This window comes from Chlorocebus sabaeus, chromosome 5 (assembly GCF_047675955.1).
Source record: "Chlorocebus sabaeus isolate Y175 chromosome 5, mChlSab1.0.hap1, whole genome shotgun sequence".
Classification (NCBI taxonomy): Eukaryota; Metazoa; Chordata; class Mammalia; order Primates; family Cercopithecidae; genus Chlorocebus; species Chlorocebus sabaeus.
Window position 1 is genome coordinate 78,251,528 of NC_132908.1, and position 25,723 is coordinate 78,277,250.

At 50.8% G+C, this 25,723-nt stretch overlaps 1 protein-coding gene across 3 annotated transcripts in view; it reads left to right on the forward strand.

Annotated features, from left to right (window-relative positions):
• The window catches only part of CMIP (c-Maf inducing protein), a 263,458-nt gene that overhangs the window by 184,439 nt on the left and 53,296 nt on the right, over positions 1-25,723 (forward strand). Inside the window, exons 1-2 of one of the 3 annotated variants that reach the window (XM_038008223.2) lie at positions 14,318-14,574; positions 20,861-21,022. In XM_038008223.2, the coding sequence (XP_037864151.1) occupies positions 20,945-21,022 (78 nt within the window). In that variant the 5' untranslated portion in view covers positions 14,318-14,574; positions 20,861-20,944. Of the gene's footprint in view, positions 1-14,317; positions 14,575-20,013; positions 20,093-20,860; positions 21,023-25,723 lie in introns of those variants that run through there. The other 2 variants (XM_038008222.2, XM_038008220.2) reach the window with 2 other exon arrangements.

The following is a 25,723-nucleotide window of genomic DNA, read 5'->3' on the forward strand; positions in this document are numbered from 1 at the left end:
TGATTTATCTGTGTTGTGTGTAGCAACAGTTTGTCCATTCCCTTTGCTGGGTGGTGTTCTGTTGTATGCTTAGACTCTGTTAACTTGTTCATTCTATGGATAGGTCTGTTTAGGGCTGTTACCAATAGGCCATTGTAAACGCTCTAGTGTACATCTTTTGGTGAGTGTGTGTCCATGGTCCTGTTGAGTATATGCTTGGGGGCTGAATTGTCATTCATTGACGCTGCCCTGCAGTTTTGCATAGTGGTTGCACCAGTGTATACTTGCACCAGCAGTGTGCAAGAGCCCTAAGACACAGGGCATTTAAAAACTGGCATTTATTAAGCTTTTTAGAATACCAAAAAGGACACAGAGAACTAAGAAAATTCCCACTATCCATAAATCTCTCTTAACTAACTCTTTTACATTTAAAAAAATCAAGCTATTATCTACATGTAACAAAATGTAATGCCCTGACTGTTGAGTGTGAGGGAGTTCTGACTGTTGTATTCACCTGAGTGACCACCACCTGTATCTCCGTCACCCAGAAAATCTCCTCGCGCCCCTTTCCAGCCACCTCCTTGTCCTGCCAGACATCCTCTGTGAACATTTAAGAAAAAATGCATGTGCATAGGTGGTAGTCCTGAAAAGTATAGAAAGATATAAAGTGAAAAGTTGGCCTGCACTCCTTCAAGTCCATTTTCCCCTAGGCAGTCACTGTTAGCAGCTGCACAGGGCTTCTCGAAAAGTGCTTATGAATATTCCTTTGTAAACACCACACAGATTTTATCATCCACGCTATTCCATTCCATACTCCTCAATATCTGTTGCAGCAGTGTCCTGGAGTAGCACACAAATCCATGCCATTTTCTTTTCCAGTTTCATAGTCTTCCCTTCAGGCAGAGTTTAAGGTGGATGGAACTTTAGATCCTTTAGGAAAATGCTGTCATCCACATAGGTAGACTGAGTTTCTGACAGGAAGGAGAGGTTTATTGAGCATCTACTATCCACAGGCCAGAGGCAGTACAAGGTGGTTTGCTGCCCAGGCTTCGCTGCCTCCCAACTCAGAAGCCCGGAAGCACACCCCAGGGACCAGGGTGGTGTGAGCTGCCCCTGGCTGCAGAGCTGGGAAGTGGAGGTGCCGGGTTTGCACCATGTGCCTGGATCACCGAGCCTTGCCTTGCACTCTCCTGTCCCTGGCCAGGGCTTCCTCCGCTCTACATAAGGGCCAGCCTTGGGCTTTGGGACATTCAAGACCCCCCCCCTCCCCCACCTTCTGTGTAAAGGTCTTTCCTGAGCCTCAGAAATGACGCATTACAGCGGCTTCCCAAACTGCCAAGGAAGAAGTGGCGTTTGTGGGTTGTCATCGTTTCTTCTGGGCAAGGAAGGGGGGACCCTAGCGTTCGTGTGTCATCCAGCGCAGGCTTTGATGAGGCTGATGAGTCATCAAGCCATACAAGGAAGTTTTTCATGTAAACGGTTTGTGGGTGAACTTGTTTTTGCCCTTTAAGGCAGATTTTTATGTTTTTCTTTTTCTCGCCCTTTAAAGACAAGTTTTTAAAACGTAAACGGGAGGTAGAGTCTTGATGAGCAAGATCTTTTGTTCCACGGGCGTCTGCAGTGGGTCTCTTTCGCCGCCAGTGGTGGGCAGTGGAGGCCCCTGAGCTGGGTTGCTAATCTGCACTTGTGGGACACGGTGTCCACCCTGGAAGAGGGAGGTGGCCTGCTGTCCTTTTGTTGGCCTCCAGGGCTCCCACCTGCTGGCCTGTTGGCTCAGAGATGAGGCCAAACAGAGACTCAAAAAAGAGCAGTGCTTGTCCCCACAGAGGAATTAGGCCCTTGCTTCACTGAGGGATGATCAGAAAATACCCAGCGGGACAGCCGGCTAAGTCTGGAAGGGAAGGTGTTTGGGAGAGAGGCTAATTGACCGCGAGATGATGCCAGAACAACTAGGGCCCTGGGGGCTGTAGCCCACATTCTGCTCCCCGGAGCACCCTGCTGCACTCTCAGAACCAACAGACTGTTTTGCAGAAACCCTTGAGAGGCACAGAGACCCCCTTTCGGAGAAACGGAGGTCACTCCTAATGGAGCCTGGTGGCACGTGGCAGCAGAAGGCCAGGGGGTTTGTTGCCAGCGGGAGCTGGCACAGGCTTGGCCCATTCCATTTGGAAGACTGGACTGAACCTGACCTCTGTCCAGGAGTACAGGGACCTTAGAAAGCACACCCCAGAGATCAGGGGCCAGCCTGACACTGGCTGGGCGCAGAAACAGACTCAGGCAGACCGTTCATCATGTCTGTTGACTTTTGAGACTTTGAGTCTGCAACCAGTCTTCCATCCAAGAGGGTCCTTATCATCCCAGGCATCCTGGCCAGTGCAGACCTGGGGATTTTGAACCAGTAGCTCAGTGGTTTTCAGAGTGAAGTCCCAAGATTGGCAGTATCTGCATCACCTGGGAACTCTAGAAATGCCAGTCTTCAGTTTCACGAACTCTGAGGTGGCAGGATGAGAGCAGCAAACTATTTTAGGATATCCTCCGCGGGACTGTGAGGCACTCCAGCGTTTGAGAACCACTGCAGTCGTGTGAAGAGAGGGGAAAGAACAATAAACCTCTATTGAGTGCCTACTGTTTTCCATCTGCTTTATCTTCATTATTTTCTTTAGGCTGCACAGTGTCCCTGGGTTTTATATCTCCATTGTATGAACACGAGTCTGACTCTCAGATTAACCTTCTCGTGCATCCAAGCCGGAATTCAGACCCAGAGTCTGAAGCCTCCTTCTGTAACCATTTCACCTTCTTACCGGGTTTCTCACAGCCTGAGATCAAGCATGGATGACTAAACGTGTCCATAGCTTTTGGGTTACTCTGCCAGAATCCCCTCCGTTTGTACAGGACACTTAGAATTCACTGTGGTGAACACCATCAAACTCACACTGCTAGGACGTTGGGCTTCTCTGGGTGAGTAGAGTCCTCTGCACAAGTGTCTTGAGGAGCCGCCTCCCCAGGGAAGGCAGAAGTGCGCCTTCTCCTATCTTCAAGCATGACAGCATTACCTGGCTTGAAGCTCACATTAGAGACTTACTGAACATTAATTTATTAAAGAACAGGATCCTTCTCCAGGATTCTCATAAATTAAGGCCCTTTGTAGTAGGCGCCGGTGACTCCCACCCAGAGGAGGCAGCCGGGAAGGATAGAGGCTTCCAAACAAAGCCATGAGCAGATCAGATGTCCTTTGAAGTGCTGCAAGCACTAGATAAAGTTCTTAGTAAAATAAACAACGGAGGCCCCTGTGGAGATGCTACCGTCTTGAGGCCTGGCAAGGGAAATCCTTATTTGGGATAGAGAGAGTTCCCTTTATCAGGCCCAAAGGAAACAGAGCCTGTGGTGTCCCTCACTGTATTTCAGAAGGGCCAGGAAACTCGCCTGGGGCTGCCCGCCTCACACCACCGAGGAAGAGCAGGCTCTGGTACGGTATTTGCAATTTTTATTTATTTGGTGGGTTGCAATTAATCAGGGTTGTTTTCTGCAATGCCCTGAAAATATCACCTTGTATTAATGATTCATAAGAGGCGTTCCCTACCCCCACCCTGTAGTCTTTAATGTTGGGTGCAAATTCCTCTTTCCCTCTGGGTGGCCTTGGTCAAGAGGGGAGGGCCAGTTACTGAGGTTCAGGAGGCCAGGCTGGTGGCTGTGTCAGAAAGACCCTGAGAAGGATCGGCACACAGAGCAGAGTCGGGGGAAGGATTTGGTTGGCTTCATTTTACTTTTTGAAAGGTATATCCTACCTCTGCTTAGTGACCCTTGAAGTGGGGAAAAGCACACAGACTGGGAAAATCGATACAAATTGATCTGGAGTAACACCCACCAGGTGTTAGGAGGGAAAAGCCAGGTGCAGACGTAAGTATTGTGCAATGCCATTTGTGTAAAATGAAATGAGGACCCCACAAAACCTGTCTGTATTGGGTTGGTGCAAAAGTAATTGCAGTTTTTGCCGTTCAAAATCTGTTGCCAGACAAATATATAATACATATTTGTATTTGATTAAACGTGACCATGGAGAAAGAGATGAAATGATAGACATCAAGGGTCTACAAATGGTCTGGCCCAGCGCCTGTTTTTATAAACAAGAGGTTTTCGGGGTGGCGGGGACAGCTCTGCCCATTTTGGGGGAGGGGGACACAACTCTGCCCATTCCTGCTGTGGCATTACGCTGGCGGCAACAGAGATGGCATGACCCGTAGAGCCTAGACTATTATTATCTGGCTCTCAGGAAAATGGTTTCTGGACCCCAATATATAACATGGTCTCAAATTTTTGGAGCTCACATGGTGAGCATGGAGTTAGTGTGGATTCAGGCGGTGGCGGGAGGGAGGGCAGAGGTGAGGTTAAAAATAAGAAAGCCAGCATGTATGATGCAGCTGAAACTTACATGCAGTTTTACACTGGGCTGGGTGTGTGTGTGTGTGTGTGTGTGTGTGTTTAACTGGGTTGTGGTTGTCTGTGCGTGCACACGCATGCACCATGATACAAGTGTGCGGGCCGTGAGCTCTCCATGCTTTAGTTCTTATCCTCTGTATGATTCTGAATTTTTCAAAGAACATGCATTTCAAAAATCAGATTATCCATCTACTAGACCACTGAAAAGTCAAAAGTAGTAAGATCTCAGATCCCTTCTAGTTCTCTTTAAGAATATGGGATTCTGGCCGGGCGTGGTGGCTCATGCCTGTAATCCCAGCACTTTGGGAGGCTGAGGCAGGTGGCGCACCTGAGGTCAGGAATTCAAGACCAGCCTGGTCAATGTGGTGAAGCCCCATCTCTACTAATCATACAAATTAGTTGGGCGTGGTGGCAGGCGCCTATAATCCCAGCTACTAGGGAGGCTGAGGCATGAACCCAGGGGGCGGAGGTTGCAGTGAGGCAAGATTGCGCCACTGCATTCCAGCCTGGGTGACAGAGTGAAAGTTTGTCCCAGAAAAAAAAAAAAAAAAAAGAATATGGGATTCTGACTAATTTAAGAATTCTGGGGAAGCATGTAATTCCACTACCATGATCCCAATTTCTGAAATCTTTGGAGAGTTTTTTCCTTTATTTCTCTTTAATTGAATGTACAACACATGAATGGCTTCCTGCAATAATTTGAAACATTGCAGATAAAGCTAAGCCCTACCCGTTGGTCCTCCCCCAAGCCACTTCCTTCTCCAAAGAAGACAGCTGTCACCAGCCGGACTTGGTCCCCACACCCTATCCCCCTGAAGCCCCGTGAATTAGATCATATATATGTGCACGTCAGCATAGATTTATGTATGTATTTGCTTCTGTACTTAACAGCGTGTCGTGCAAATGGAATCCATGGCAGATCTTGTAACCCTTCTTCCTTCTTTTTAACTGCTGTGTGGTGTTGCACTGTGGGGACCACAGTGTAAGCACTTCTCTTTTGATGGACATTTAGGGGGTTTCTGGTCACCCTTTTTTTTTTTTTTTTTTTTTGAGACGGAGTTTTGCTCTTGTTGCCCAGGGTGGAGTGCAATGGCGCAATCTTGGCCCACTGCAACCTCTGCCTTCTGGGTTCAAGCAATTCTCCTGCCTCAGCCTCCCAAGTAGCTGCGATTACAGGTGTGCCACCATGCCCAGCTAAATTTTTTTGCATTTTTAGTAGAAACAGGGTTTCATCATGTTGGCCAGGCTGGTCTCAAACTGCTGACCTCAGGTGATCTGCCTGCCTTGGCCACCCAAAGTGCTGGGATTACAGTTGTGAGCCACTGCGCCCAGCTAGTCACCTTTATTTTTTTAAAGACATTAACTGTCTTTAGTCAGTGTCCTACTGAACTCAATAGGTGTCGTTTATCAAGCCTGAAATGTGACATTTAATTCTTCCAACAGCTCCAGGACGCAAATGCTACTATTATCCCCATTTTACAGATGAGGAAACCAAGGTTCAGAGAGGTGATGTAGTTTGCCTAAAGCCACACAGCTCATAAGGAGCAGAAAAGAAATTCAAGTGTAGATCTGCCTGACTCTCCGTTTGTGATGATGCACACGTCTGCGAGCAAAAACACGGCTTGCTTGAGCCTCTGAGCTCCCAGGAGTGTGCAGGCTGGTGGGGGAGGCAGCTGGCCCATAGGTCATAGAGTGAGCAGAGACTGGTGAGGGAGTAAGTGCTGGCATACCGAGCATGGGGCTGGGACCTGCCAGTGTCCCTGCAGAGCTGCGACCAGAGCGGGAGACTGTGCAGCCCCTCCCCGCGGCACTGGTGATGGCATTTGGTAGCAGCTGGGGCTGGGCCACTGTGGAGTCAAAGGCCAGAGTGGACAAGGAAGCCTGGAATTTCCCTGCCATGGTGTTTCCGGTGGGGTCAGTGTCCCAGGGCTCCCATGAAACAGCACACACTTCTCTCTCCAGTTCTACAGGGCCATACACCCTCTGGGGGTTCCTTCCAAGTCTTACCTCTTGTAGCTTTTGGTGGCTCCAGGGATTCCTTGGTGTCTAGGCCTGTTCAGGCTGCTATAACAAAATACCCTCTAAACTGGGTGGCTTATAAGCAACAGAAATTCATTTCTCACGGATCTGGAAGACGGAAAGTCCACCATCAAGGTAGATTGGTGAGGGCGCGCTTCCTGCTTCACAGAGGGTGCCTTCTCACTGTGTCTCACATGGGAAGGGGCGAGGGAGCTCCCTCGGGCCTGTTTTCTAAGGGCACTGATCCCATTCGTGAGGGCTGCACCCTCATGACCTAATCACCTCCCTGAGGCCCCATGTCCTAACACCCCCACACTGGGGATTAGGTTTCAACAGTGAATTTTTTGAAGATACAAACATTCAGACCCTAGCACTTGACTTGGCTTGTGGCCGCCTCACTCCAGTGTCTGCCTGTGTGGCCGCATGGCCTGTGCCTCCTCTGTCTGTCCTTTGTATTGTTTCTGGGGACACTTGTCACTGAATTCAGGACCCACCAGATAATCCAACGTGATCTCCCCATCTCAAGATCCCAAACTTGGGATGTGGCATTCACAGATGGCAGGGGTTTCTTGTGGACATAACTTCTTTGGGGCCACCTGTCACCTCATGACCCAGGCAGGAGTTTCCCTCTCTTAGGGAACGTGTCTCCGGGTACAGCCCTCCCCCCAGAGTGTCTTGACACATGCACGGGCAGGAGAAAATCCCACAGCTCTCGGCCCACCCCCGCCTGCACAGGACTCTCCGAGGGGACTGTGCCTGGGATTTGATTAAGGAACCCTGAGAAACTGGCCTGTCCTCATCACAGCCAGAGCATAACACGCCCGAGGTGACTCTTCTTATTGTCCCTTCTGTCACCTCTCATCCCTCCCCTTGTCCTCCTCTCCCCCGTGTCCCTCCTCCTTGGAGAAGACACCTGCGGCTTCTGCCTGCACCGGAGAATGTTTTCCCCTCTTTCCCTCTTTCTATAGCCTGTTCAGAATCTTAACTTTAAACCCGCTGAACTGGGTGTTCCTGCCCCGGTTCAGCCTCCTGTGGGAATGAGGGAGGTGCCTCCTGTCCGCACAGCCTCGGGTCAGCCTCAGAGCAGGGAACCCAGGAGGACGGGAGGGGCGGTCTGGCTGTGCTGAGTTTTAGAATTCTGAAAGAGGGGCGTCTGTTCTAGTCCACGAGGAAATGCACTTCACCAGGCCCACCCCACACTGGCCCACCCTTGCAGGCTGTTTTTCCACTGCGCTCAGGTTTCCTGGAGGAACAGCCCCCGCTGGGGTGAGGGCCACGTGCAGACCAGAGAGCATTCCCAGAATGCCAAGGGCGAGTCCAGGATTGTTCCTGTGTGTGCGGCTCAGTCCCTTCAAGGACCAGAGCTCAGGACCAGGGGGTGACCCTGAGCCAGAGTCCTGGTTCCTACAGGGCCGGCTGTGACCTGGAGTGGGTTACCTTTTCCTCTGTGTGTTGTGGTCCTCGAGTCTGTAGCATGGGGGTCCCACCTGTTGACCCCTAGCTGTGCCACATTCAGATCACCTGGAGATCTTAAATATTCTCTTGTTTAGTGCGGTGAAATATGCATGAGGCGTCATTTGAACTATGATTAGGTGGCAGTTCAGTGGTTCATTCACATTGCTGTGCTGCCATCACCACCATCCGACTCCAGAACTTTCTCCTCTTCCCAGATGGAAACTCTGTCCCCATTACCCCCTCCCCCATCCCCTGGCATCCACCATTCTGCTTTCTGTCTCGTAAGAATTTGTCTACTCTAGGGACCCCATATGCATGGAATCACACAAGATTTGGCCTTTGGTGGCTGCCTTATCTCAGCCTCATGTCCCAGGGTTCATTCAGAGTGTGGCGTGCGTCAGGATTTCCTTCCTTTTTAAGGCAGAATAATGCTGCAGTGAATGGGTAGACCACACCTTATGTCTCTCTTTATCTATTGGTGGACCTGGGTTGCCTCTGCCTTTTGGCTGTTGTGAATGACGCTGCTATGAACATGAGTGTGCAAATGTACTTTTAAATATACCGGCGCTCAAAAAAGTCCTGATGCGTAGGTTCCACCCACACCCAACACCAGTCTGATGGGATTGGCCTGGGGTTGGACTCCGTTCTTGGAATTCTAAGCCCCTCGGGTGGTTTTAATGTGTAGCCAGGGTCAAGAACCCTGCCTGACAGAGTCATCTGGGGCACACATCAGCACGGGGCCCAGTACATAGGAAGCCCTGGGCTGTTGGCTGGCCTGATGGTGGCTGCTGGTGTCGGCTGATGTGCGACTTTGTGTGAGACGACAGCTCAGGGCCGGAATCCTCCCCGACAGCTCTTCCTTGCCAGGGACCCTGTGCGAGCCCCATGCTGACGTCCCTGCCTGAATTCTCCTGGAAGTTCCTCCCGTAGCCTCCTGGGTCTCCCTCTGACCTCACTGATGATGCAGGTGCCCAGATGTGCTGTTTCTGACACAGGGCAGGGCCAGGGCTTATGCAATCGGGTAATGGGCTGGGGGCAGGCCTTAGGGCAAAAGTCAGCATTTCCGTCCCCTGATGCAGCAAGAACAGAAGATGTCAGGCCCCCACAATGCCCCAGGGAAAGAAAACCCAACCAATTCCAAACGCAGCTCACACCTTCCCAACCACAGTTGCAGAGGGCTCTGCTGCCCTCTGTGAAATGAGGGGCTGGATGGCTCAGCTCGAATCACTGCAGTAAGATGGCAGAGTGACTGGGACCAGGCGTCCTGGGGTCAGTCCTTGCTTGCTCCTTATAGCTGTCTGGGCTTCCAACAGCTGCTATGACAAATTTTCATAAATTGTGTTACTTAAAGCCACAAAAATTTGTTCTCATACAATTCTGGGGCCAGATGTCCAAAATCAAGGTGTCAGCAGGGCCACGTTGCTTCTGAGACTCTAGGGGAGGGTCTTTTCCTGGCCTCTCCCAGCTTCTGATGGTGTCCAGCAATCCTTGATGTGCCTTGGCATCCAGGCTCTGCCTCCATACATGGAGGTCTCTCTGGAGCGTGTGTGTGTGTGTGTGTGTGTGTGTTTGTGTGTGTCCACATGGCCTTTTTATAACGACACCAGTCATTGGATTTAGGGCCAACTCTAATCCAGTGTGACCTCATCTTAACTTGATTATATCTGCGAAGACCCCATTTCCAAAGAAGGTCATAGTCACAGATACTGGGCTTAGGACTTGGGCATATGTTTTGGGCAGACACAGTCCAACCCACAGCACCAGCTGTGTGACCTGGGCAAGGTGTGAGCCCCTCCTCTCCTCCGCAGCACGCCCACTGTGAAATGAGGCAGGTAGGTGAGAACCTTGCTTCTTAGAAGGCTCAGAAACATCTGTCTCACCTGGAAGCTGCTTAAATGCAGATTCCCAGGCCTTGCCCAGCTCTGCTGAGCTGGAATCTGCATGGTAACCAGACCCCTAGGCAATTCCTGTCCACATGAATGTTTGAGAGTTGCAGGGTAGGTGAAAGGATTTGGTGCAGGGCCTGACCTAAAGCAGCACCTGACGCATGTTAGCCATCAATGCCAATTTTCATTCTTCCCACTGCCCGTTCTACCTGCAACAAACACCGAGAGCACCTTCCCTGGGTGGCTGCAGTCACCATCTAACGTATCGAAGGAACAGGTGACATGTCATCCCTGCCCCTAAGGAGCTCCTAGCTCAGCGAGGAAAACAGCTACATACAATTTTTTTTAATGTGCTCAAACACATCCACATGATGATTGGATTTTGCCCATGGCGCAGCTGGCCTGAAGAGCCAGGTAGGATGTGGTATTCAGCTGGGAGCCTGACACCAAGGCCAGCTCATCTCCTCAACAGCCAGGCACGTGGTTACCTAGGCAACCAGCCGATGCCGCAGAGACAGTGGAGCAGGACGCCCGCCTGGGTTCCCACTGTTTGTTTCCTTGGAAGCAGCATCGACCACCGGAGGCCACCACCGGTAGGCACTTGAGGCTGAGTGCCCAGGCGTTTTCCCCTCTTGCAAACAAATTGCCCATCTCCCCAGGAGCCGGCTTTTCAGGCAGGTGTCCACTGGGCACCCAGCTGCACCAGCCTGCATCTGCCGCTGGGAAGCCGAGGAGGTAAGGCTCAACTCTCCGATTTAAAGGCAGCAGAAGCATTGATCAAGGCATAGAAAGTGCTAAGGTTTGCCTCTCAGAGTAGCATGATGGTCAGGTGCTCAGGATCCAGAGCTAGACCTGGATCCCAATTCTGCCTGGCTCTTAGTAAATGCATGACTTACCTCTCTCAGCCTCGATGTTCTCATCTGTAAAATGGGACTTAACATTATACCACTCACCTCACTGAGTGGCTGGGATGATTAAAAATGTATTTATACAAAGTGCTTAGCACAGGACCTGGCCTATGGAGTGCCCTCCAGAAGGGATGGCTTTTCCACTGTCTTGTCACTCGTCATTCATCACAACCCAGTATGCATGGTGGTTGTTCTTGGAAAATGTCAGCACTTGATACGTAGTAGCCTTATGACTGTAATGAGTAGTTTCATTAGAATGTTTTGTGCCCTGCCTCACCCTTCAGCCAGACTGGGAGTGTGCAGGGCCTGGTTTGTCTCATCTCTGTATCATTTCCCCCACTCCCTGCCCCTCCATAGAGACAGTGCCCCACTCAGAGTAGGCGCCCTTCACCCACCTTGAAAACATGAGTCCTGAAAGGTAAGCATTGATTAATTCATCTGTAAATTAGTTGGATCAGCAGGTAACAGTTCAGTAATTGTGTGGGGTAAATCGGGGTCCCCTAAAAGACCCCTTACACGCCGTGCTGTCCTGTGGCAAAACTTAAACTGATTCAGTGCAGCTGAGGCACAGGGGCAGGGCAAAAGGCAACAATACATCAATACATGTGCATAGCAGCACTCTTCGTGATAGCCTACGGTGGAGACAACCCAAGAGCTCATCAGCGGATTAACAGACAAAGAAATTGCAGTATATCCACCGGGCACGGTGGCTCACCTGAGGTCAGGAGTTCGACACCAGCCTGGCCAACATGGCGAAACCCCGTCTCTACTAAAAATGTAAAAATTAGCCAGGAGTGGTGGCGGGTGCCTGTAGCCCCAGCTACTCAGGAGGCTGAGGCAGGAGAATTGCTTGAACCTGGGAGGCAGAGTTTGCAGTGAGTTGAGATTGCGCCACTGCACTCCAGCCTGGGTGACAGAGCGAGACTCCATCTCAAGAAACAAAGAAAGAAAAAGAGAGGGAGCGAGAGAGAGACAGAAAGAGAAAGAGAGAGAGACAGAGAGAAGAAAGAAGAGAAATAAATTGCAGCATCTCCATGCAGTAAGTAGATTGTTAGTCGTGGAAAGGGGTGAAGCACTGACAGCTGCCACAGCCGGATGAACCTTGAGGATGTTATGCTAAGTGGACAAAAGACCACCTCGTGTATGATTTATATGCAGTGGAAGACACATTTTAACCCACAACAGTTCTGGCAGACATGGTTCCACCCACACCACCAGCTGTGTGACGTGCACAAGGTGTGAACCCCTCCTCTCCTCTGTAACACGTCCACCTTGTAGAGGAGAGGAAGTGGGGATATGGGTGAGAACCTTGCTGCTTAGAGGGCTCAGGGACATCTGTCTCACCTGGAAGCTGCTTAATGCAGATTCCCAGGCCTCATCGTGGTCACAAAAGGACACATAGTGTATGATTCCATATATATGCAATGTTCAGAATAGGGGAATCCAGGGACAGAAAGCGGATTGGTGGTTGCCCAGGGGATGGGAGAGAATATAATAGGAAGTAACAGCTTAAAAAGGTTTCCTTGGAAGTGATGGAAAAGGTTTGGAAATAGTGGTGGTGGTTACACAACACTGTGCTAAATGCCACTGAACTGTTCACTGTAAAAGGGTTAATGGTGACCGGGTGCAGTGACTCACGCCTGTAATCCCAGCACTTTAGGAGGCCAAGGCGGCAGATCATCTGAGGTCAGGAATTTGAGACCAGCCTGGCCAACATGGTGTGAAACCCCATCTCTACTAAAAATACAAAAATTAGCCGGGTGTGGTGGCAGGCGCCTGTAGTCCCAGCTACTCCGGAGGCTGAGGCAGGAGAATCGCTTGAACCCAGGAGGCAGAGGTGGCAGTGAGCCGAGATCATGCCACTGCCTGGATGACAGAGCAAGATTCCGTCTCAAAAAGTAAATAAATAAATAAAGTAAATGGTTAATTCTATGGTGTGTGAATTTTTCCTCAATGAAGTAAATCTATATGTATGTGTGTATAGTGATGGCAGTCCCCTGGTCCCTCAAAGAGCCTGGTTTCTCAGGCCAGAGTGATGGGCTGTGACTAGTAAAGCCCCTGTGTGATTCCCAGAGACGCTGGGTTTGTCCCTACCAAGCCTGGGGCAAGAAAAGAATCCCAATCGGAGAGAAAAAAATAGTATTCAATCTAATCCCAGAAGCACCGTTGACCCTAAAGCTCTGACCTATAACAAAAACAAACAAAACACGCATTTACGGTATTTCTTTAAGAATGAGATTTTGGGGGTGTCACTTTCTCGTGAAGTGGAGTATCTTCTCGTCGTTTTATACTCCACAATTAGATCACAGATGCCCTCCAGTCATCGTGGTCCTGGCACCCATGTGTTTCACTGGAAATGTGCACAGATAACTGGGACAGTGCCGCCTCCTTCCCTGGGAAATTGTAGCCAAAGCGCCGAGGCTGATTTCATGACATGGATTGTGTGGGCTAGCAGGCATGGGGAGTAAGGCCAGGGCGCTGTGTTTGACCCAGGGTGTCTCTGTGGGGGGTGCACCAGCAGGGAGCTGAGAGGTTATGAGCTGATTTTAGGTGATGGTGAAGACTTGGCGGCCAGAAGGGCAGTTTGGGGGTAACACTTATGAGGCCTGCATTGTATCTGAAGATAATGTGACAGTCTCTCATGCTCACAGGATTGAAGGGAAGCTATTCTGGAGGACTCGAGAAGGCCAAAAATGCTACCTCGCAAGTGTCCAGTCCTCCTGGAAGCTATGGCTTGCTGGAGATAGCAAATTATTTCCTCCACGCTTAGCATCTGCAGCCATAGCGAGTCTTGAATCAAGGAAGCCAGAGAAGATAACCAGCCAGTCATTCTCCCTGGGTGTGCAAGGCACATTGGGGACATTGCACCTTGGTAGACCTTTTGAGAAAATTCCAAGGTGGGGTCCCAGTAAGATGGGGGCTTGGAGAGGGGGGTCTCCCATGGGAGGAGGTAGGCAGGGGCCCTTTCCTCTGGCTGAACGCAGTGCCACACACGTACTAGACCTCAGCAATGATGGGAAGAGGCAAACACGCATGCTCCTGGGCCCCCGGGGGGCGTGGTGACAGGGACACCAAGGCTTTAGGATAGCACTGCCCGACAGAGCATTCTGCAACAATGAAAACGTTCTCTATCTGCGCCATTACAGTCACCCCTAGACACAGCTGGTTACCGAGTCCAGTTATGAGTATTACCGAGTAATGTTACGATGCGATTGAGGTGCTGGATTTGTGGTTGTATTTCATTTTAATGAAGTTCAGTGTGAGTAGCCACCTGGGGCTTGTAGCTTCTGGACTAGGCAGCTCAGCTCTAGGACCTGCACTGGAAAAAGTTTTCAAAACCGGGCTGGCTCCTCCCTGGCTCATGTTTCCCTGTGGGGTCCTCCTCCACTCTGCAGTTCCATGGGTGCGCCCATGCAGCGTCCTCCCTTCACGACAGGTGGTGGGGAGCATGCGTGCTTGTGTGTGTACGCGCGAGCCCCAGAGGCTGCGGCAAGCAGCAGAGCAGCAGAGCAGCAGCCCCTGCCTGGCGCGACGTGCTTCCAGTGCATTCTTAGTCACTCCTCTCCTGGCAAGGGGCACATTCCTGCTGACGACTTGTCTCCCGTGGAGGAGCAACAGGCTCTGCTTTCCCTGGCCTGAGAACCCTGGCGTATGTGCTTGCCTCTGCTGGGAGAACAGTTGCCACAGTGATGGCAAGTGTTGCCCAGGTAACGTCCCTTCCTTGACAAGCAGAGAGGGTGAGGACAGCGCTGGAGTGGCTGACTCTGCCAGACGGGAAGCAGGAGGCTCTGCCTGCTGTCTCTGCTTGCTGCTGGCTGGTGGGGCTTGGGCTCGGATGTGGGGAGCCCTCCTGAGTTCTGCCTCCCCGGACTACTCCTTTACAGAACTTGGTAGGTGATAACAATCAGAGCTGCTGTTTAGCCAGGAACTGAGCTAAGTGTTTTATATATTATCTCATGGAATAGTCATAGCAAGCCTTTGACAGTAGTTACTCTTATGCTGATTTGCAGACAAGGAAACTGATGCAAGTAATAGACTGTAAGTTTCATGAGCACCGGAGCTTGTCTGCTTTGTTCATCACGGTTATCCTTAGTACTTAACATAGTGCTTGGCACATCATAGTAGATATTCATGGATGATTAGATGGAATGGTGAATAGAGGGATGAGTGAGTGATGGAAGTATGGATGGTAGATGGATGATGAGGTGGGTGAAGGATGGATGGGTGGGCGGGTGGATAGTTGGGTGGGTGGATCGTTGGGTGGGTAGGTGAATGGTTGGATGGATAAGTAGATGGATGAATGAATGAGTGGATGGATTAGTGGGTGGGTGCGTGGGTGGGTGGGTGGGTGGATGGATGGATGGATGGATGGATGGATGAATGGTGAGTGGATGGATGGGTGGGTAGATAGATGGATGAATGGATGGATGGGTGGTCGGGCAGATGGATGGATGTGTGGGTGAAAGGTAGGTGGTTGGGTGGATGATGGATGGGTGGATGGATGAAGTAGAGCTTAGATTTGATATGGAGACTGCTCGTGAAGCCTATGCTCTTTGCCACTGAGCCATACTACCTTTGGTTTTATCTGATGACTGCCTCTCTAGGATAGCATTTTTTTAAAAAGGCTCTATTGAAATAGAATCCACATACCATAAAATTCACCCACTGTGAGTATACAGTTCAGTGATTTTAGTAAATTTATTAAAGTTGTACAACTGTCACCACAATTAAGTTTTAGAACATTTCCACCATCTTGAAAGATGCCCTCGTGCTTGTTTGCAGTCTCATTCCCGTTCCGTGCCCCAGGCAATGAATGTTCCACTTTCCGTCTCTATAAAATTGCCTTTTCTAGACATTTCACATAAGAGAAATCATACAATATGTCTTTTGTGTCTGGTTTCTTTCCCTTAGCGTAGTGGTTATGAGGTGCATCCATCTTGTAGCATATGGGTAATTCAATTCTTTTTATTGCTAAATACTGTTTGGTTGAATGGCTAAACCACATTTTGTTTATCCATTCATCAGTTGATGAATTTAAGTTGTTTCTGTGAAGAATGCTGCTCTGGACATCCTTGGGCGTGTCTCTGGAGTTTGTTTCTCTTTCTCTTGGGTAGATTTCTAGGAACAAAATTGCTGGGTCATATGATAAATTTATGTATAATGTTTTAAGACACTTTCAAATGATTTTCCACAGTGGCCGTACCGGTTTACCTTCCCACCAGCAACACACAAGATTCCCAGTTTCTCCACACCTTTGCCAACACTTGGCATTGTCTGTCTTTTTCTATTACAGCCATCCTCGTAAGGCGAAGTGGTATCTCCTCATGGTTTTAGCTTGCGTTTTCCTGAGGGCTAATGACGTTGAGCATCTTTTTTTGCATGCTTACTCCTAGGCTGGAGTTTGACTTTTAAAGCCAGAGCTTGGCAAACTTTTTTCTGTAAAGGGCCAGATAGCAAATATTTGGAGCTTTGTGGGCCACATTCGATTTCTGTTGCATATTCTGTGTTTATTTTCCGTCATAACTCCTACAGTTTATGAGAGCATTCTTGGTTTCATCGAACAAAAACAGGCAGGGGGCTGGGTTTCACCCACATGCTGTAGTTCACCAACCCTGCTCTAAAGTCAGCCCCTTTCAGTGAAAACACCAGGTCACGTGCCCAGCCACAGAACAGTTCCAAGGCCCCTGTGTACTCCCCACTTCAGAAGAATCCAGTGGCCTGTGGGGTCCGTGCTAGACAAACCACCAGGCCACCCACCCCACCTGGCAAAGTGCGCTCAGCAGGAAGACCATATTGCAAAGCTGAGGGCCAGCCTCCAGGGAGCCTGGAGCGGGGATTCCGGAGGCGTCCCTGTCCCAGCTCCACCATGATTCATCACCTGATGAGCTCATCAGAGTTCCTGGGATGAGGCATGCTAATTTGTCACCTAGGGAGGGGGGACAGGGCCCTGTTGATCCTGGACAAGTCTCCCTCATCCCTGTGACCACCCTGACCTGGGGCTCAGAGCCTCTTCTCGGAACAGGGGCCTGCCTGCAGCCCGCACCCACGGCGCTGTAGCCACCCTCTCCCTGCCACTTCCGCCACCTTCTGGTTACCTGGCCTCCACTCTCAGAGCCTCACAGGCTTGTTTCTGGATCTTGTCCCTATGCCACCAAGCATTCTTGACACCTCCTTCAGGATCTCTTGGCAAGTCTGATATCCTCTCCGCCCGACCCCGCTGGCCCTCACTGATGTGATGGAAAGAGCTTTGCAGTGGCCAGAGCCAGTTTTCACTCCTGAATTGTCCCTTTCTAGCTGCTTGACTCTGGGCAAGTTGCTTGACCTCTCGGGGCCATGATAGGCTTCTGTGCACAGAGAAACCAACAGTCCTCTGGCAAAAGCTGCAGCCGGCCACCCCTCAGCATCACGTGAGGCTGCTCACCATGAGCACGTGTGACCCTGCGCGAGCGCGTGCTTTTTGCTGGCTCTGGGATCACTCTGGCCTGGGCACAGGGCAGTCAGAAGCCCTGAAGAGTTGGCCTGGCGTGGTGGCTTTTGCCTGTAATCCCACCACTTTGGGAGGCCGAGGTGGGCGGGTCACGAGATCAGGTGTTCAAGACCAGCCTGGCCCACATGGTGAACCCCATCTCTACTAAAAATACAAAAATTAGCTGGTCATGGTGGTGCACACCTGTAATCCCAGTTACTTGGGAGGCTGAGGCAGGAGAATCACTTGACCCCGGGAGGTGGAGATTTCAGTGAGCCGAGATCTCACCACTACACTCCAGCCTGAGTGACAGAGCAAGACTGTCTCAGAAAAAAAAAAAAAAAATCCCTGAAGAGTTTAGGGAACTGATGGACAAATGACCAGCTCCCTCACTCTTTAGGACCGTCAACTTTGAGTGTGATCTGCACTGTCCCCTAGAGCCCCCAGCAAGAGTGAGCCCTCATTGCCCGTATCATGTGCTTGACAATGCCCCATTTATTGACCATCTTCTCTTCCCCGTCTCACTTCCCCACTCTCCCCACCCGTATTTCCTGCCATTCCCTCTCAAATCAGTAAGCCATTTGCGCTCAGTCCCTTGTCTCAGGGTCTTCCCTATGACAAGCCCCCAACTCATGGGATACTGTGAGGATTGAGTGAGATAAAGCTTATAAGAGCTAGCACTGTGCCTGGCACGTGGTATGTCCTCATGAAATGTTAGCCATTGGTACAAGCCCTGGGACCTTCTGGCTCTGAATACAGCCTCTGCAGACTCTCCCATGGATGCCTGTGAAACAAGGGCTTGGGCCCTCCCGGGAAAGCTGTTGTCCTCCCCTCTCGAAGAAGGGGAGCTGTGGATGAGCTGAGGCTGGGTGCACCGACCCCGAGGGCTCGTCTCTGAAGCTGCGTTGGTGCCAGCATTGCCCACTGGGCCCTGCTATGCCTCAGACTGGTCGCCTCTGCATCTTGAGTGGCGTCTGTGTGTGGAGAACAGGAGGTTGTACTCACAGCCACCCACCTCAGGGCTGGTTGTATTTTGCAAAGTTTAAATGAGACTTCGCTGGAATGATGTTCACCAAATATTAATGGTGGCTATTTCTGGGTTGTGGGATTTTTAAGGCCTTTTAAAACTTATCCTCTTCTTTGTGCTTTTCAGTATGGTTTAGATTTTTTGCAGTGAGCATGCATCTTTACCAAAAGAATGAAGTCATTAATCTTTCAAAAGTAAATAATGTGCAGCTGATCAGAAGAGTCCACTTAGAGCCCAGACTCCATGCAAATCTGCAGTCTGCTGTGGGAAGACACGGGTGTGGATCGCTGTGGTTTGCTTTGGGGCTTGATATATGGTGGATTTTGTGTGATCATTTCATGGTCTTTTAAAAATTAAACAATTCTCTGGGTACACACCGAAACCACAGACTCCAAGGCTCAAAGGAGCAGTCATCCTCTGGAACGGGCAGGGTTCTTGCTTCAGACATGTTGTGTTTTGCACAGATTTCGTTGTGCTGCTCAGGCAGCACGTCCTGCTCACAGCACTAAGACAGGGCGGCTTCGGTTGACAGTAACTAGGAAGGAGGCTGGTTATAGTTCCAGAGACACCTCAGTGGACTGGGTGCGTCTTGTCATTAATGAAGTTCAGCCATCATCAATATCAACAGCATGTTTACTCTTCACTGTACGCTCACCCCCGACAGCTTGTCACGCGTTTCTTCCCGTACTCTTAGGGTCTCCAGTGGCTGGCAAGGGAATGTTTCTGGTCTTTCCCCTCCTGCTGCCTGGGGAATGCTGGGCTGCCTTGGCCTCCTTTGCCCTCCTGGGCCTATGAGAAGAGCTGATCTCTTTCTGATTCTTGATGTGGAATGGGTGAATGGGCAAAGAACAGTAAGACCAGGGTGCTGGAAGGAGGAGAGAAAGGTAGGCAGGTGGGTAGATGAAAGAACTAGAGAGAAGGAGAAAGGAGCAGAGAGAGGAGAAGGGAGAGATGACGAGAAAGACTTGGGGTGATGGGGGGGTACTGAAAACCGTCTTTGGTGTGAGTTCATGGGGGCAACACCAGTGGCAATGAGTGTATCCGAGGCCCCAGAAAATCATGGGGTGTGGGAGAATAATGGAGAGGAGGAAGATGGGATGCCGTATTGGCCTAGGTTTTATACTTCATCTGCTTCAGTTTTTCAAGAGACAGATGCAGTCTCATTGTTCCTTTTTGTTACTCTTGGCTGTTTTGGCTGGACTTTACTTTTGAATGCGCCTCCATAGAGTGGACCACATGGGTCTAGGATGGATAAGGGTTACAGATTGAAAGAGGTACGGGTATTTTCGAGCCTGACTTACAGAACAGGACCCTAACGCTCAGAAGGTGAAAGTTTTCTAGGAAGAACCAGATCTTTCCGACTCAGGTCCACCTCCCGTCCCACCACTGTGCCTCGCCGACAGAAGTAATTGTTCGACTTGGCATGGAATGTGTCCCCTAAATATTTCCTTGATAGCTGTGCGTCCCAAGACCACTTGATAATTCCTAGCTCAGAAACTAAGCGGTCAGGGAGGCTCTGGCAGCTTGTAGGTTTCTGTTTGAGCCTTAGCGGTCAGCAGGGGACCCTCCTCTCCCCCATCCTCTTTCTGACTTTGGCTCAGAGATTGTGACATGTCACCCCAGCTGGCTGCTGGCACGGTGATACTAAAATTAGGCTCTCCCTAAGGAGCAGAGCACTTCATGAAGGAGTTCATCCAGTTAGAAAGTCTCTCAGGCAGGCCGGGTGCAGTGGGGCAGGCAGCTGCAAAGGCAAGAGCCAGGGCGGGGGTGGAAGGAGCGCTTGGCCCAGACCTCCGCCTTCCGAGGGCCTCCGTTTCCATGATGTCAGAGAGGCGGAACTAACCCTGCCTCAAATCCAGAGAGGCAGCAGCCCCTGCCCCAGCCACTCTGGCTTCGACACAGCGCCCAAGCGAAGGTGAGAGCACTCTTCTCTTCCTCGCCAGGTGGATGCGGAGGGCAGCGCTGGGTTTCCAGGGGAGCATTCTGGGTTTAGTCCCTACCTGGCTGGAGTTTAATTCCCAGCCTTAATCCTGTCTGTCATGTTCCCTAGCTGACTACCTGTCTTCAGGCGACCTCTTGGGAATGGCGTAGGTGGAAACAGTGCCTTCAACTCAGAGAAAGCCCCTTTGGGGACTTACCATTCCCACTGTTACTGCACTTGAATCCTTGGGGAATGCGTTTGGCAAAAGATAGGATCTAAGAGAGAAATCTCCCCATTGTGTTTTTGAAGTCACTGGAAACTGTGTGGAGACAGTATAGTATGGTGGTGAGGGTACTGGCTTGAGAGTCAGGGCACATGTTCCTGTCTCAGCTCTGCCAACTCTAGAGTCTTGGGCAGATTTTCTAACCTCTTGTGTACCTCGGTTTCCTCATCCTTTTAGCAAAAACAAAAAACAGGAAAAAAGAAAAAGGTCATCTATCAAGGATTATCATCGGGCTGAAGTGAGCCTGTGTGGGAAATGGGTCTCTGGTGTCAGGAGGCCTGGCTGCAAACACACCCTGTGGCTTTGAACGAGACCCTTCCTCTCTCGGGGTGTCAGTTTCCTTATAGACGGGGACTGGGCCAAGTTGGCCGTTTCTCAGGGCCTTTTCACCCTAACCCATCTGATTCTTTGATTGTCTTCCACCTTCTGCCCTCCTTACATGAGTAACATGTTGCTGTCTCTTTATCTCTTTCAACCAGAAAAAGATTTACAAATATAAGAAAGTGCTGAGTAACCCAAGCCGCTGGGAAGTTGTCTTGAAAGAGATCCGGACCCTGGTGGACATGGCTCTGACATCCCCCCTGCAGGACGACTCCATCAACCAGGCCCCACTGGAAATCGTCTCGAAACTGCTCTCAGAGGTAAAACGCCTCCCCCCAGACCCGTTTATGTTTGCGTTTTCCTCCGCCGATCACCGGCTCCACGCCAAGCAGCACGCGCAGGCAGAGCTCCATGTGGGCTGTGTTGTCACCCTGCTGCCGAAGGAGGTGAGCAGTTGCCCACCCAGCCATGTGTGGGAGATGGTGAGGGAGGCTTGCCCCAGCTACTTCCAGCTGTGCTGTCTGGGGATTGTAGGCACGGTGGAGGAGGTGTTGCCCCATACAGTGGGGGCCGGTAGTCCCAGCCCCATCTCTCTCTTCCCCCAGCAGTGGCCCACATGAGTTCACGGGTCCAGGGGAACTTAGCTTTCTGCCCTCGTCACCCCACAAAGCCTGTAGATGTGCTTTGTTTAATTTAAACACCATTTTTAAAATTAGGATATTTCACAATACACTGGGAATTTCCAGGTTCTCTATAAAAACAATCAGAAAATCCAGCCGCGGTTTGCAGCTGGCGCTACCTGGTGCTACCTGTCGGCTGGGCTTCCTGTGCCATCTGCTTTGCTGGCCTCCCCGCATGTTGAATGTGTACTTTGTGCCAGGCACCATCTGGGAATTCAAGCAAAGACAAGCCCCCTACCCCCCTGGAGCTTGTGTCCCGGCAGGGGAGACAGACAGTGAACAATGAAACTCATCAGCGAGTCTGTCCCACTGCTGGTTAGGCAGAAGGCGCTTCGGAAATGTGCTTCTTTCTGTTGTCTCTGTTTCAGATGCTATTCTAGGTGCTTTACAAATATTAATACTGCTCTCGTTTATTTGCTCACCTGGCCCTCTGGGAACACTGGAGTTGATGACTCCTGATTTAAACTGTGCACGGCCACCAGAGTGATGCTTCTGTCCCCCTCCTCTGACAGTGGCACCCCCGGTTCCTGAGTCACCCCTGTCAAGCTCCCATGCAAGTGCCCGGCTTCCTGGAGCCCTCCCCTCTCTCTGCAGGCCCAGGCTGGCCACTGCCCTGGGACAGGAGCCTGTCACCGGCCCTCTGTGTCTGTGGAGTAGGGAAGGCCCCTCATTCTGGGAGGAGGCGGGGTGGGAGGTAGAAAGTAGGTGGCAGTGACAGTCTCAGGCAGAGGGATAGAGGTCAGAGGTGGTGTCCTCACTTGGGAGACCAGCATCGTTCCAAAAGGAGTGAAACCCCAGGCTGGGAAATGAATCACAGAGTGGCTGGAATTCTGAGGCCGGGTGCCAGATGTCCAGCCCCAGCTGCAGACTTCTCATCTGGAGAAGGGGTCTCTGCTCACCTGTAGTAAGCCGGGCAGGTGCCGGGTGCCACCCAAGCTGGAGTGCAGTGGTGTGACAGCTCACTGCACCCTCCGCCTCCTGGGTTCAAGCAGTTCTTCTGCCGCAGCCTCCCAAGTAGCTGAGATTACAGGCACGTGCCACTATGCCCAGCTAATTTTATGTATTTTTAGTAGCGACAAGGTTTCACCATGTTGACCAGGCTGATCTTGGACTCCTGACCTCAAGTGATCCATCTGCCTTGGCCTCCCAAAGTGAGGCAGCCTCTCTTTTAAAACTCACATTCTCTCTGAAAGGTGGTCCTTTCTGTCTTCACAGATGAGGAAACTGAGGCCCACTGATACTGAGTGACCTACCCAACTCACATGGCAAGTTTGTAATGGAGCTAGAAGCTCCACCTTAGAGTTGCCAGCTGCTTTTGAGACCAACTTGGCCACCACTTCAGCGCCACCATGCTTGACCACCACCACACCCTTTTTAAATCAGGGCAGTGATTAGGGCAGCAGACGTGCCATGTTGCCTGCCTTGGGCAAGATTTTTTTCCCCTCTCAGATGTGCTTCAGGTGACCGCATGCCTGTTGGCCTTCACATCCCTCCTTGGGCTTTTTTTTTTTTTTTTTTAAATTACCAATGGGGTCTCACTGTGTTGCCCAGGTTGGTCTCATACTCCTGGGCTCAAGCGATCCTCCCACCTTGGCCTCCCAAAGTGCTGGGATTATAGGCATGAGCCACCACACCTAGCTCCAGACACCTGGCTGAGGGTGCTTCTTGGGCTTTAACGTAAAAATCTCAAAGGCAGCTGACCCCTAAGTGCTAGGATGGAGGAATAAAGATATTTAAAGTAGGAAAATGGAAGAAGTTTCCATGTGCTTTGAAGCTACTGTGTCAGGCAAGGAGTCAGCATTACTCACCCTACGTTACTGAAGAGAGCTGACATTTCGTGAGGGACAGAGCTGGGACTCCAGCCCAGGCTGCCTGACCCAGCTTCCACTCATGCATATTCTGCAGTGGTCAGTTTGATGACCCTTAGACCTCCCCTGTTTCTCGCAAGGACCCTGCAAGGTAAGTATTAAAATACTATAGAGGAGTAACCAGGGGTGCCGAGAGGTTAAGTAGCTTACACGAGGCCATTCGGATAAGTGTTAGGCCAGGACCCTCACCCGGGTCTGCCCAGTGGTGAAGCTTATGCCCCTGCACATAGATGTGTCCTAAACCTGGGTTGGTAGAGACTTCTTGGCAAGTATGTGACTGTGTAGATTAAGAGTGCGTGTTGTGGGGTCGGAAGGACCTTGTCCTGCCCTCAGTAGCTGAGTGACCTTGGACAAGTTGCTAGGCCTCTCTGTGCCCAGTTGTTTTCTGTAAATTGGGTCTGAGACGAGTACCCATTTCACAGGACGGAGGATGAGATGCTCTCTTCCACATGAAGGGCTTGGCACTGTGCCTAACGTTCAAGGGCCTTTGATACAGGGCCACCTTTTCACTGTCATAAGGGATGGCTGTGGTCTGAACCCCGTAAGCGCCCTCAGCCAGGTGTCTGGAGCTAGTTGCTGGAAAAACAAACACCTGCCTTCGACCTCCGTGCGCTGTTTTGGAGCTGGGTTCTTTCTCTGTTCTGTTTACTCAAGTTGTTTGCAAGGCCTCCTCTGGAGAGGTTCCAGGCATCACCAGACTGACTAGAAAGTGGAAGGATCAGGAGGGAGCAGGCAGAGGGGCATCGTGGAGGGAGCTGTTAAGGATGCAAAACAGTTCTGAGAAAGAACTGTCCGTCCACCAGCAAAGCAAAGCTGGCTGTCCCCACCCTCCCAGGCCTCTGTTGAGTTATATGTAGAGTGGCCACTTAGCTTGAGAGTCAGGTGTTCCCTCTAATGCAGCGGCTATTCGTGGACATACTCTACCAGGGGTGGAAAATGGCCCTGGTGGAGAGAAGGCTCCCTGTAGAATGCATGGGCTGCCCTGTGACTGGGATAAAGGTGGTGTCCATGGTCACCAAAGCCATCCTGAAAAGGTGTGTGGGTGGGGGCGAGGAATGGATGTGTCGAGCTGCCCTTGGCAGCCCAAAATAAGGAACTGCCTCTTGAATGGGTGGCGGAGCACTATAGCTCAGTGGCAGGAAATATAGACTTTGGAGTCAGGACAGACGGGTTCATATCCTCACTCCACCCCGTATTACCCTGCACCTGCTAGTCACTGCATCCCGTCAGTCTCAGGCAGCTGATCAGTCAATGGGATAGTAGAGAACCTGTCATAATCAAAAGAAATTGGTGGCATGAGCAAAACAAAGCTCTTACACAGTGCCTGAGGCATAGAGAGCTCATCAGCAGTCATAACGAGAGACCAAGGCCAGGCTTCTCCCCCAGGCTGAAAAATGACTGACAGTTAATATTATCTACCATAAACAGGCTGCTCGAACTCCACTCATATCCACTAGAGAAAAAAGGGTGTTCAAATCCAAAAAACATCCTTTCACATGCCTGGAGTCTAGGTGTCTTGGGTCTGGCCTCACCTTGGTCAGGAAGTCTCATAGGGACCTGTAGAGACTCGTGTTGTTCAGACGCTGACCCGGCTTCACGGTCTCCCGCAGCCCTCGGGGAGCCAGTTTATTGGGCAAAAGCCAATTCATAGCTCGCGAGCTTTTCTTTTGCCTTGGCTGCTGTGAACACATTAGACACCCCCATATGCCTTAAGCCTGTCTAGGTGGTGGGAGCCATGGGACTCTGTCTAGAACCAGAACAATCGATCTTGCCGACACTGTTCAAATGAGGGGTCTCTTTACAAGCAGCCAATGTGGCTCTGTTAGGAAACACGAATCGGTACCACTGTGTGTCCACCAAAACAGACAAGCAAAGCGGAACACACCATGAAACTAGCAAGAAAGAAGGGCGAGCACTTGGGGTTTTCCCGTGATTCCTTGTTTATGGCACATCCGTCTCTTTCCTTGTTCACGTACTCACAGATGGCGGCACAGGTCGAACATCTCTAGTCCCGAAACCTGAAAAGCTCCGAAGTCCAAAACTTTCTTTTTTAGAGACAGTCTCGCTCTGTCGCCCAGGCTGGAGTGTGGTGGCACAATCTCGGCTCACTGCAGCCTCCGCCTTCTGGGTTCAAATGTTTCTTCTGCCTCAGCCTCCCGAGTAGCGGGAATTACAAGTGCCCACCATCATGCCCAGATAATTTTTGTATTTTTTGTAGAGACGGGGTTTTGTCATGTTGGCCAGGCTGATCTTGAACCCCTGGCTGGCCTCGAGCAATCCACCCTCCTTGGCCTCCCAAAGTGCTGGGATTACAGTCGTGAACCACCATTCCTGGCCCAAAGTCCAAAACTTTCTGAGCACCAACATGACACTCAAAGGAAATGCTCATTGGAGAGTTTCAGGTTTTGGATTCTCAGACTAGGATGCTCAGCTGGTTAAGTATAATGCAGATATTCCAAAATTTTTTTAAAAA